Here is a 14,026-nt window from a genome sequence, read left to right as displayed (position 1 = left end):
CAGCAATGTATTCCTCACATTTAAATATTTATGTTAATAAGGAGGGAGATGTACCAAATTGGCACTGCGAGTTGCTTTGGACTTGATTAGACAGATACGTACCCATCATCAGTGTGTGTTCAATTATTAATTCACTGCAATGTTTGCTGTACCAGGAGTTTCCAAAACACGTACAATAAACCGTCAGTTTAAGATATAGTTCATGTATGGTACTAATAACATTTATTGTATGAAACATAATATCCTGGTAAAATATATGAAAACATAATTTAGCCTTAAAACATTTGGGATTGTATAATACTCGCCGTGAGTATAATTTCAAAACATTTGTAAATATGTCTTTGCAATTCACCCCAGGTTACCTAATTGGAAGCGTACATTTCAACATTACTGTATATATAAGGATCATGATTTCCTTTTCAATTCAGAATATCGGGTAAGATTTTCTTCACCCCACGTTACATGGTGGTTCTCTTTCATCATCCAAAGTTAAAAATTTCGATAACAACAGTTTTAACAACAATTTTAACAAGCAATCATTCTCTTATTAAAGAATAATTCGTTGATGAAGATGTTAAGTGAGGAAAAAATATTTGAGGGTACATGTTCTAACCTTGGGATCGATTGAAATCAATTTCCAGGGTTTAGGACAAATACAATTGATTAAATTGTATACATGTATAAATTTATGTTTCTAATTCAAAGTGTTCTTGATGGTACCTCGCTGCTCACCCTTTCAAATTTCGGCAAGAAATTATTAACAGAAAGATGAATTCAACTATATTTTGAACTTGAACTAAGGATCTATTTACGGGCTATATTTTTTGTTTAAATTTTTACTTCCAACGGAAAATGTGACAATACGTATTGATATGTTCGCAAATAAAGTGGCTACTGTATCGTTTCTAAATGTTAATACACAAACAAATTTATGTTTAAGTGATCTATCCCGAGGGTCACAACCAAGCCATTCTGCAAACTACCATTTCTTTAGGCATTACACTCTACCTTCAGTATAAACTTGATTTACGCACTTTCCGTACGCAGACAATACTCCAGAAAGGTATATGTTGCTTTCTTGTTCTAACAGTCATTGATGCGGAGGAATTTTGATCTTGACCCTACCCTTTCGCGTTAGGAATGTTTGAAGAATCAATCTTTATCATGTTTCAGTGCTGGATGTGACAGTTCTCCAACGAGAAGGTATCTAATATGTATTGAATGCTAGATATACAGTAAGGTTTAAAAGTTCAACACGGCAACATAGACTCCATCTGAAGAGTTATGCAAAATGTTTAATGAATATGTGATTAGGGTTGATGTGTAATTATAATTATATTGTAGGCAAATGAATACGTTAAAAGTATCATATTTTCCAATAGTGATGCCTCTAACTAGTTTCCTGTATAATTGTATTTTTGGGACATTACATGCAGCTTGTTTCATTACAGGTATATCTCATCAATAACGGACGACTCATTCAAGATGTTATTATCACAGAAATAAATTTAGACCCAAATATATTGTAAAATGTATTAATTGAAGTCGATTTACCGTGGGTTAGATATGTAACACTGCTGAATGTAGTTATATATGCAGAAGTAGGGTAGGTTTTTTGGCCTAAGTGACATATGTTATTTTTTGTCTTTTTGTACACAACATATTACATGTCTGTATTTTTTTACATACTGTTAATACCGTTGTCTTCGCGGAATACACTACGGAATGATATGTAATCTAGCTTTCAATAGTGTGGATCCTATTGCATGACCAGAAAGATTGTATTAGCTTGGGCTCAATTTACACGCCAAAGGTTAATGTTGTGACTGTTTAATTATTCCTCGACTGAGCACAATACATTCATATATTCATACATATTTGATACAATTAATGAATTCATATGTTATTAGCTTCAGAGTGTTTAATTTTATCTAACTGTTAAACACATAATCTACACTGATATTAGGTGCAGATTTTAATTTTTCATATTAAAGGATTACTATGAACAGGTATTGTCTTCATTTCATAGTTTGATATGAATCACCCAATAAATAACAAATCAGTACTAAACCATGTCATGTACATGTGCGCGCAGGAAAACTTTTTGATTTGGGAATTCGCCACTCAGCCACTTTGTAGTGAAGAAATTATGGTTTCTTGTGATGAAAGGCTTGTTTCCGTATATATAGTGCATTTCAAGTCTTGCAATTGTTACGACTCAACGGTCATAAACTAAATAACAGAACGAAGCAAAACCAGTGATCTTTTTCTTTTCAACGTAGCAAACAATTTAATTATCTATGTTATAAATGAAAATATGATTGAAACTTACAGTATTATGAAGCGAATCCAAAATAGTACTGTTAAAGTTCAATGGAGGTCCAAAAGAAATAAACGTTCCGTATATATGTTAAAACCGCTCATGTACTTGTCCGCCAAGAATCGTGATGTTGTCAAGATGGCGTTGTCCAGAACTCCTTAGAATATTTCAAAACTGTTCTAGAATAATATTATAGTCCAAATATTGAACACTTTGTATTTCCATGTATGATACATACTTAATACACGGGCAATCCTTTCAAAGATACATGTATATCGTATTGTGAAATAATTTATTGAAAAATCTAATTTTGATATCTGATTATGCTTCATTTGTGGAGTGTGTGCAATGTTACAGAAAATATTAAATCACTGTTCCGTCGCAAGCATCATACATATTTGTTAAAAAGGCCCAACAGATGTTATTTGACCTTTTCGAACACATATTGGAAGCGTGTTGATTAATTAATTAATTTAGGAATTATATCAGAGTAAGAACAATGTATCTTTGGACACTATTATTGGAGAAAGACATTTATGATGTTGTGCAAGAGAAACTGAAGGTGCTAACTTTGAGTACAGATAATGAAGCGAATGAACGCTACAAAGATGACGACATTGATCCATCAAGCGAATATAGTGAAAAACCCAAGGATAAATGAAGGATAAATGATGTCAAATCAAATCAAATATTTACAAAATTTCTACTCGCTATTTACAAACCCAACATTCCATTTTGTATCTTGAACACCACAGTGGTAAAATGAGGGAAGAATATTTAAAAATCATATTTTTGAAATAACTAATTATGACAATATTTGTTGCACTGCGGTGCGCTCGTAACAATACAAAGATAACCCTAATCCATCTCGGCTGTGTACCCAGTCTCCAAACCTTAAACTGCCGACCATCCTACATGAAACTGACGTAACAAATGTCTTTAGTGACTTATCGCAGCAACAAAATTGAGAATGAAAGTGCCATCACGTGCAACGGCCTGGAGTCAGAAAATTGAGCGAAGCTGGTGCAAATCACCATTTTTACCTTTCACCATTTTCATAACACTTAGAAGACTGAGAAAAGAGACTGTAGCAATCTTGTTAAAGGAATTAATACATGGGAAGCTCTAACTGTTAAGGGGCATGCCTGGAAAATATAACTTTCGTGGTAAACCATGACATTATGAATACTGTTAATACAATTTGCTTTTCGTGGTTATCGACCATGTCTTTAATGTTATTTCAGAGTTAAATCATATAATCAGCATTTCCAGCCATGCGAATCGATTCGCGAGTATTATCACGCTCATAGACGAAGATTTGCTGAATCCTCTGAGTGTAGAAACAGCCAACACTGTTGAGAAAACAGCCACAGATGTAAATGTAATCGTAACCAGTATTGGAGTGTTTGCAGTTCCAGGTCAGGGTCGAGTTAAAAATATGAAACAATATATTTTAGGAATTTGCAATTAGAGAAATGTTCTCCTTATATAGAAGCATGCCCACTTTGATTTAACTAAGATAAATTGTGCAAAAGCGTGAAATACGAATGCTAAGACCAATAATAAAAAGTAGACATGCTAGTGTTATTAGGACAACAACTGGTAGTTTCGAATAATCCACAGCTGTTACAATAACTGAAACAATTTGCGTGTGAGCATAATGTACAAATACCAACGGTGCCAGAGAAGCCGACATACTCGCATCATTAGGTATTACAATTGAACCGCATGAAATTACTTCTCACGTGGTCGAGGATCAACCAAAGCGTCGTCGTATTCAATCTGTTATTGCTACCCAGGCGGCTGAGTATACTCATTGCAAATACTATTTCGACCGACTCAGTCATCGAAGCACATCACTTATATACACTCCAGTTTAAGGCTGACAAGCGCTTTCATGATTTTCTTTAGCAAACGAACCACACATATACAAATCAGGGAAATACACTAGATAACTTATATCAAAGTTAATTACATCGCTTTTGTACCTCAGTAGTTAAAGCAAATATTGTTCTTAAGTTGAATGTGTTTGTTTAATTGCTTGAGGTTACCTCCAAATGGATTCTACTCACCTACCGACATGATCATGACCCGTCATGATATTAAGGAGTTTTATATGGCCACTACATTACTGGATCTGCTATGGAGCTTTCAAAATTGTTCCCGAGCCGTTTTAATGTAGGTAGTAGTGAAACAATTTAATACATAACGAGGAATGTTTCGCTGAATTGCATTTGTAGGTTTCAATCAAATCTTGCGCGTGATTTCATTATTTAGTACATATATGAATCATGGAAGATATAGATTGGACACTATGAGCTATCATTAAAATTATTGTGCGTTTTGATATCTGGTCCGTAAGTGTGCGATTAAATTAATCTACAATATTTTGGTCATGATGTATACTAGCATGTCCAACACGAACGCGCTCCTAATGTTTTCTTTGCAGTGCAACAACAGAACTAATAAATTATTTACCTGTATCGCATTGTAATAATCGTGGCCATGCTAACGCACTACGTGGAAACATACGTGTATGTGCATCAGAGACACCTGAAGACTCTTTTGATGTTAATGGATTAGCTTCTCTATGCATTGCATCTGATGGGAACATCGATAATAGTTAACGTGCACTTGCATTTGTGTAGACGACCTTGTCGATTAAGTACACGATGGTGTGGAAGAAATACAAGATCAGACTGCTGAGCCTCATATTTGAATATCAAACTAGCCCCTTGAAATCGTTATTGGCAAGAGCAGGAAAATTGGTCACACGGCTTGTTTGACCGACTATACATGAGCTGCCCTATGGATAACCTTTAACAGTCGGTTCACCGTTCCAATAAGACCGAGTAGTGTAATATATTTTAGATAAAGTCTGTATAGAAACCAAGTTTGTTTCTATCAATATATTTTGCTTCCAGTGAGTGGACTTTGTCCACCAACTGGCGCGTTAGCGACCATAAAGTGCAATATGGATGTTTATGATCCATCTGGCGATTCTTTCTATAAGTGATCGCATTTAAGTTATGAATGAGATCCATATCAGCACGGTGAGGTACACGCATATCATTTTGATGTTTTATATTCAAGGTCATGTTAGTAACATGCGGATGTTTAACGGGTGCGTAACTAGTCTTTGGATGGTTGTTATAATCAATTCATCTATCAAACGGGGTTTCCATGCCCACTACAGTTGTATCCAGGTATTGGTTTTCACCAGGATATTTACTCTATGAGATCATTAGATCGCAGTCCATGAAAAAGAGATGACGTTTGGCAAATGTGATATTATAACTCTGTTGTAAATAAGACCATACATTAGAAACGTGAGTGCTTGTGACGGTGATGCCTCTAAAACGTTTCCAACTTAATTTTCTTTGCGGATTAAACGGAAAATATATTCCATTCCTATTATATCTCATCAACGGTTACTTCAAGGTGATATTATCAGACATATAAATTTACTTCCTTAAATATTGTAAAGAGCTTTAATTATAATTAAGGTCGAACTTCAAATGGATAGACACGCGAAACTGCTGAAATCTTCTTACCTTCAGAAACATATCTGAACAGTATTGGACCTAACCATGTGGAAGAAAACTGGTATTGTCCAGTAGTATTGTTCTCTGAAGATTCGTGAAACATCTCACCGACGACGTGTTGAAAAAATCAGGTATGTTGCAGTTCTCTCTGACTATTTATATAATATCCAAGCATAGAGTTTTATCAATGGATAGCATGAACACATAATGATTATTGTTTCGGGGCCAACTTTTCAGAAGATGCATGGAAGATTAGTATCTTAGAATATTAATTGTTTCGCTTTATCAACTGTCAGGTACAGTGGAAACGTATCGTTGTAACGTTTTCTAATGTTAATTAATCTGATTGTACATCTGTCCATAAATTGTGATTCAGTAACATTTAAAAATTGCAGTGGCTTCGATAAATGTAGGATTATTTACATTTCTAACTAAGCTATTTACCATCTGAAACAAGATAAATTCTTGCATTGGACAAAACAAATGAGACCTTTTCCAGGCTTTTGACCTGAGAGTCGAACACCATAATCTTGAGTAAGTTAAAATGTATGCATGATATCACATGTGCTGGCAAAAATGTCTATTTCGCAGATGTACATACCCTTGATCCCTATGTGTCACATGAAGAAAGGGGCATTTAAAAGGACATTTAGGAAAATATTCCTGATAGAATTTGTTGGTAATGGCTTCTAAGAAATGTCTTATTCAATGCATTTGTTGCTAAAGCTTCCGAAAATCGTTTTCAACATTTAAAACATCTATGTTTTCTTGTATAACATACTTTAAGAGAAATTACTTTTAATGCACAAAAATTGGATGATTTAGAATCGGTACTTCAAATTGTTACTTCCCATGATATGCATATAAGATAATAACTATTACAAGAATAATATGGAGAAGTGGAGTACGTGAGTTACCTTGATATTCTGCTTCATCTAAAGAGTCAGTCTCAGGCTTGAAGGGTCGAGCTGTATTTTCCATTTGTACAGAGTGTACTGAGAAAATATGAGAACTCTTGATTTGGATATATACGTAAGAATATTTCCGAGTGTATTTCAGCATTTGGTCAAAAAAAATTGAAGTATTCGAATATAGGTCTCGAATAAGCAGCACGATTATATTTTGTTTGAGAATACTAACAATGAAATAATTAAACGAAAATATTTTGGGTGAACGTTTAATACAATTTCGTGCCTTATGAACCGTTTATTAAAAGTTTTATTTCTCAATTTCAAAATTTAAAATAAAATTGTATTGCTCAAAGATGAACATAACGCACTAATTTATAAACCACTTATTGACAAGAATGTATAAATATAATATAATTCTATGACCAAAAGGTATAAATCTGTTGGTTTTTCTCCTTTATTGTCATACTACCAGCCGCTGTTGTTTAAAGGATACTCAGACTATTAATCATGACACAGTGAAGATCATAAAAGGATCTTCTAATTTGTTTACCAGAGACTTCTAAAATTGTGTTTTGTTACAGAACCTAATAAAAGGTGAAGACCTATCACTTAATGTTTTATTAATTCATTAGTATATTCAATTTATTTTAAATAGAACAAGTTTGGAAATACAAGATATGATACAATTACACACCCTAACGCTATAATAAATATTAATTCTTCTTTACCTGCACTAGGCGAAATAAACTCGTGGCCAATGATCGGTTCTTCATGGCTGCCCATTTTCATGCTATCTGGTCCAGCACTTTTAACTTTTGCTTTATCCGTCGCCTTACTCAGTCCCACACCTGAAAAAAGAATGTATGAAACATGTATTAAAATTGTCATGCATCCTACCTAAAATTGTATTTTTTTCTAACAATATGTCATATATTTTTATTCGTACATATAAGCGTAAATATGATTGCAAATTATGTGGGTTAAATATGTGCATGTCGCAGTTAAATATTGCCTACTCTATTCTCTAAATGAGCTTCATGCCGAGCATAGGATTATCAATGTTATAAAAATGTTTTCTTTGCTGTTAGCCGCATTTCTCAGTACATTGTTGGATATGTCACAACTAGGAAATGGAAGCTAAATGCCATTCCCAACGACACATAGACGTAGCCGTCCCGGTCTGCCATAGGTGGGTATCGCGGGTTCTATATAGCGATTGATGGCATAAAGGTGCCTTTAAAAAGAACACAAAAATGTATTACCATTATTTGGTATACGTCACAATCAAACTTTAGTAACAGAACAAGGTAAGAAAATACCCTACCGAAATTCGAAACTTGTCCTACATATCGTGTGTTTGTGGATGTATGTAGGTATGTGTCTCTGTATGTATTTATTGTTTTTATGTGTGTAGTTATGTGTCTATGTGTATATTTTGGTGTTTGTGTTTGGATATGTGAGGACATGCGCTTTATTTATGAGTGAGTGAGTGACTGACTTTTAACATAGCTTTAACAATTTTTCAGTAATATCGCTACGATATGTGCAGTGTGGCAGTTTATAGTGATGTCTAACACTAGGGCATATGCCGCAGACATGTAGCATGATTTCCCACCCAGTCACATTATCCTGACACCAGGCCGACCAGTCCTAACACTAACCTCTTAATGCTTAGCGCCATCGGTGCAGCTATTAGTACCATTTCTTTTAAGTCTGTGGTATGCCTCGGCCCTGTAACTAATCCACGTCCTCCAGTGTCCGAGGCGGACTCTCTACCCACTTTATCAGAGTATACCTTTTTAATATTAGGTTACTATAATACTTCACATTTAGCATTTAACCACCCCCACCCATCACCCACCATCAATTTACATATATAACAATATATGCATATAATCTTTTCTCCAAACAGTTGAGAAATATAAAAATAACAATCAAGTTTCACAACTATTTGTATATATTATAATTTTGCACTATGCTATTCATATTTCTAGTTATATGGCTATTATTTATACTTCTACTTCTGACATATGTGCAGCTAATACAGCATCACATCTGCAATCATTGATGTAGCTTCTCTCTGTACAAATGAGACATGCTTGATTGATATGCTCGTATTTTCGTGAAGACAATATTTACATACCAATTTTGTTAAACGTTACCCTGCATATACGCCGTTACATACCAATGTTTCCCTAAGTAATAGCATATATCCAATATGTTTGTGATATATATTTGTCTAAGGTATGTTTATTTACTTGTCTCTCTTTGTTGTAATGCATTCCGCGCATATTATAGCGGGTGGTTATTATTCTTCTCGTTTAAAGCGTTTATAATTGCCAACATTACCTTTCATTGTCAATTTTGCTTACAATACTCCAGATTTAAATGTTTCTATATTTGTAATTGAGAGTACTGTAGTAGTTCATACTTATTTTTTCACAGGTGAGAGTATTGCTAACGAATTTTCAATCCCATAAAATGTACGTGCGACGGGTTTATGTCCACCAGTGCACCTGGAAGTTAATACGAAATAAATGTTTGCTTCACGCCGAACACAAGAGTCAGTGATCGTATTTCGATTATTAACGATTTTCAGACTCATCTGATTATACAAAATGAGCTGGTTCAGCTATGTTGTTTATCAAAAGTATATCTAATACTGGAGAACATCAAATGCATACTGTTGGAAACGTTAGAAATGCTGAAATACAAGCTTTAGTTGCCATTACAGTCAATTTTAAATCTCAATTTCGACATCTTCAATAATCCTGGAGTATTTCAAGCCAACAGCTTCGATTGCAACTTGATGAAGATTAGGATTGTCTTGAGCTATTATCCTTTGTCACATCAATGAGTTTGAAGAGCTGTTGGCAAGGTATTTTGTTAAGCTAAACATAGTCAATCACATTAGTGTGTAAGAACTACGCCAACGATGCAATTCGGCGCACAGGAGATGCAACTGGCATAGCTGTATTAGCAATATGGACTTTTTGTGCATCACGTTATCTTTGTTGTCGTTCTCGTAGATTTGAACAGCTTCAACGATGTCATCACTCGCGCACACCACATATGCGTACACATGAAGTAATAATATGGGACAGTTTATATGGCACATAAGTACGAAACACGGCGCTACTGCAGTTAGACATGTTTGTGGGTTTTCAAAATACAAATCGAGATAATAGCCTATGGTATCGTAAGATGGTATTTGAGATGCAAGGAGTGACTGAAATTTCTTTGCGGATAACGAAAGGAATATGACAGCGATTACCAGTGACATCTCACAGAATACCATCAAACTGAACTCTTCGACTACCGGTACCACTCTCACAAGACTTTCGACTTATTGACCAGTTTCTATTTACTTGCGGTTGTAAAGTCAGTGATGCATATTCTTGGTGTCTATAGGATGGAATTGTATCAGTGGTGCCACACACACGTGAAACCGTCATAGTTCACTTGAATTTGATAATCGGACGCTCAATATATTGCGTACATGTTGACATCCATTGATTTATCGTATTTCATCTGATATGGACTTGTATCACCACTTGAAGTTGTTAATTATTAGACAAAGTCGTCTACCATCAGTTTGTTCAGCTGGAACCGCCATTATGTTGTCATCTTGTTGAAGCAGTGCGTGCCCTTCAGTGTTTACACTGATGCGGTGCGTGCACTTCAGCGTTTGCAAACAAAGTAAACACATGTTTATTTGACATTAAAGTACGATTAATGTTATATAAAATGTATTTTAACACTGTCGTTTCCCAGCCCAACGTTCCGCAGTTGGGTTGTTGTTGAAGTTGACACAGATGAGCTTGTGATTTTTGAAGCTCGCAATGGAAAACTATAAATGTCTCACATGAACATTCAAAATAATGATATCCGGCTGAGAGAAGCTGTCGGATGTATTATTTTCTTGATCAGTGAATTCACAGGCAACAAACGAATGGAGAACGGAAACTGCGTTTATCAAAGACAATGTTCATACTTCTGATGCTTCAATAAAACAAGATGTGGATTAAAAAATCACAGATGTTCCCCACCATCACGCGTAGAAAGTTAATTTACACCATAGACAAAAGACTGTGATCAACCAACGAGAGGAGAAATTCCCTGATACTACAATACCAAAGGGTTTAGTTGTTTTGATAATGTGAATATTTTTGATAACCTTAAAACTCATAACATAACATTACGCAAGTCAGGACAGTATTTGTTGATCGTATCCACTTATTGTACTATTTGGGGTCCATTAACACTGATAACCAACCAGTTTGGAATACTAATAATAATACGTAAGAACCACTACAACATTGTAGAAGCTTTCACATCCACAAGATTAATGACATTAGGCGCCAAATATGAAATTCAGTTTGAAGCATTTCAGACTTATCAACATTGTTGTTTAAACAATCTTTGAAGTTTGTGTTTAGAAATAGATTTATCATTACCATGGAATGAATTCTGACAGTGTGTATATCCCTGAAGAATTTAACGGCCGGACGTTGACTGTACACTCGGGAATTGTTTATACAACGAGGAAGTGAAATTCACCAATGAATTCACCACGGTTATAGCTTCGGTTTGTTGTGTCCCATCAACATTAACTTTACCTAGACCAAAGATATATCGACGATTATTCAGCACCGACGCATTTGTCTGTGTAACATCTCTTGTTCGAAGACAAGACATTATTCATTAGAGCCATCAGTATCGTTTCACACTACTTCAGTGACAGGTCTCATGACGGCACAATACTACTACTACTACTACTACTAATAATAATAATAATGATAATATTCGTTGGATATTTAGTGAGGATTAATAATGCCGTATTGTTATATCAATATACGAACATTTCATAAAACAAACTGATTACAGATCAATCAAAATCCTGATTAATGATGAATACAACCACTTGCTCAATAATTTAAAAACGTATATGTTAATTCTCGGAATCTTAATGTGGAATTATTCGGGCAGTAACATACATAATGATTCTTGTTAGTGTCATTGATTCAAATAAGTAAATGTATTGCAGTCAACATAATACCATATGAACGGAACTCAAAAGGTTAAATTTAAATTCAATGTGCTATTATCGAAGAGGGATCTTTTTTATTTTTCAATCAGCATAGATTTTCCCACTTATTATACGTTTTCATGGACACAAGTAATGGAAACTTACGTTCATTCTGTCTCCTAATGTTTGCTTTTTAATTGATATATGTATAATCTGCAGATATATTAGTTGCATATTTTAGCTTTCCCGATCAGAGTATGTCTACAAGTAGAAATTGTCTTTCTTCTATTGATTGTTATGAGTCACCATGTAAATAAAAAGCAAATACCAAGTACCAAGTCCCTGAACTTTAACCCTTTCATGTAGACGTGCGCCCGGGAATCCTTCCTTTTGCGGATTTGCCATTCAGCCATGTTGTAGTAAAGATGTGATATTTTGTTTTGATAAAAAGTAGACTTGCTATCATTTTTACATTTCAAGTTATCCAGTTACAATCTCAATTGTCAGTTGAAGTCTTGTGACTGTATTCCGAACCCTTAACAAAATAGAAACCCACCGTGGGACTGAATCGACATAGCTCTAGATATATAGAATCATCAAGACGAGACTTGGATGAAATCCTTTGAATTTCGTGTTTCCATGAACAGGGCTGGAGTTTTTCTTTTACGTTATGTTGCGGTACAGGGACTGGATGTGTTCTATTGACGGAAGATCGTAGTTTGATAGTGCAAGGTTGATAATATTAGTAGCTATATAGAATACGGTTTTATATCTCCAAAAATCAGGCTCATATCACTCATATTAAAATAATTCACACGTGTATGCGTGTAAACCTGTGGATTATAATATGTCATTCCGACCAATAGACGACCAAACAAGAGGACAAGGTTAAGGAATGAAAGGCGGAGACCATCTATATTAGTAACCGACAAAATCGTTATTACCATACTACTGGATGAAACGCTAAAACATTCTAGTTTGGTACCAGCAATTATGAAAACTTGTCGAATAGAGATGGCCTCAGAATTAAATATATGTGTTACAGACGAAACAAGTAGAATATTCATTTTTCGTGCAACTAAGGCGACAAAGACAAGACATTAAATCAATAGAAATTGGAGCAATTACTTTTTAAAGGTTAACAAGAAAAAGGTAAGAGATTGATACAACTTAAAAGAAAAAGAAAAGAAACTGAAACACTTAAAGACAAAACATTGCAGGTATAAAATGTTGAATGACATTGAGAATATTTAACTGTAATGATTTATGCCTTGGAAAAATATTTGGACGCCCACGGCATTATAAATGTTGTAAATTATATTTGCTTGCGTTACTTGACTGTCTAGGTGCACAACGGTGTCTTAAAATTCAATCCGAATTTTTTTGTTTATCAGATGAACTTCATAGCAAAGGGAACTGTTTCTTCCGGTGATCTGACTGAATATGTTCCAAGATATAGCTTTCCGATAATGCATTCAGTAAACATTTGAGATGCATTTTTGTCTTAGTTTTTATTCCCCATAGTTAATGAAATCAGGTAATATTAGTTCCGTTTAAATCACTCACACCACCCAGTTAATAACTTTTATGCTTATCCACCCATTCCTCCTATTGTTTGTCCATGGGTGTATATTCTAATTTAAGATAACGTGCTATAAATATGCTCGTTGTTTTGGGTTCTGATTCTATATACTTAATATGTTTACAGTTTGGGGTAATTATTATTGTCTGATTACTTCGGGTGGGTTGTGTTGAGACTCAAATCACGTGGGAGGTATTGCGACTTAAATTCATAGAGTCGTGGGGATGTAATAAGGTGTGAGGAGAGATCAATTAAGTTATTTATAATTCCTATTTTTATTACTATTCTTATTTTATCGCTAGTGTGCATATGTATTTGGTGTTGCATTTAAATTTAGTTTGAGAGGATCTTTTATTTATATTATTTGTTGGAATTAGAAAATACTCATTTGAATGTTATATCTATATTATATGTATTGTCATACATAATTATAATTCGCAAGGATTAGATGGTTAATAATATTTTAAATACTAAGTAACTTATGAATCGTAAGTTTGCACTTTAAGGATGAATAATGTATCAAGTCCTTCGATTCATTCAGGTAGTCTAAGGTTGAGTTGCACTATCATTCAAATAAACATTACGTTATCCGACACGTACGTGAGCTATTTGAAAGGCCAAGCTACCTAATTTCCGATT

The 14,026-nt window shown here is 34.5% G+C and overlaps 1 protein-coding gene across 1 annotated transcript in view; it reads right to left on the bottom strand.

The window, feature by feature from the left end:
• The window catches only part of LOC149790349 (uncharacterized), a 145,256-nt gene that overhangs the window by 107,376 nt on the left and 23,854 nt on the right, over positions 1-14,026 (bottom strand). The window contains exons 3-4 of the mRNA XM_089972393.1: positions 7,505-7,624; positions 6,783-6,860 (exon numbers count right to left, since the gene is read on the bottom strand). Of these exons, the coding sequence (XP_089828519.1) occupies positions 6,783-6,860; positions 7,505-7,624 (198 nt within the window). The remainder of the gene's footprint in view (positions 1-6,782; positions 6,861-7,504; positions 7,625-14,026) is intronic.

This window comes from Sinohyriopsis cumingii, chromosome 10 (genome assembly GCF_028554795.1).
Source record: "Sinohyriopsis cumingii isolate HCF-2022 chromosome 10, ASM2855479v2, whole genome shotgun sequence".
NCBI lineage: Eukaryota > Metazoa > Mollusca > Bivalvia > Unionida > Unionidae > Sinohyriopsis > Sinohyriopsis cumingii.
The sequence above is the reverse complement of the archived record's forward strand: the minus strand, read 5'-3'. Positions and strand labels throughout refer to the sequence as shown.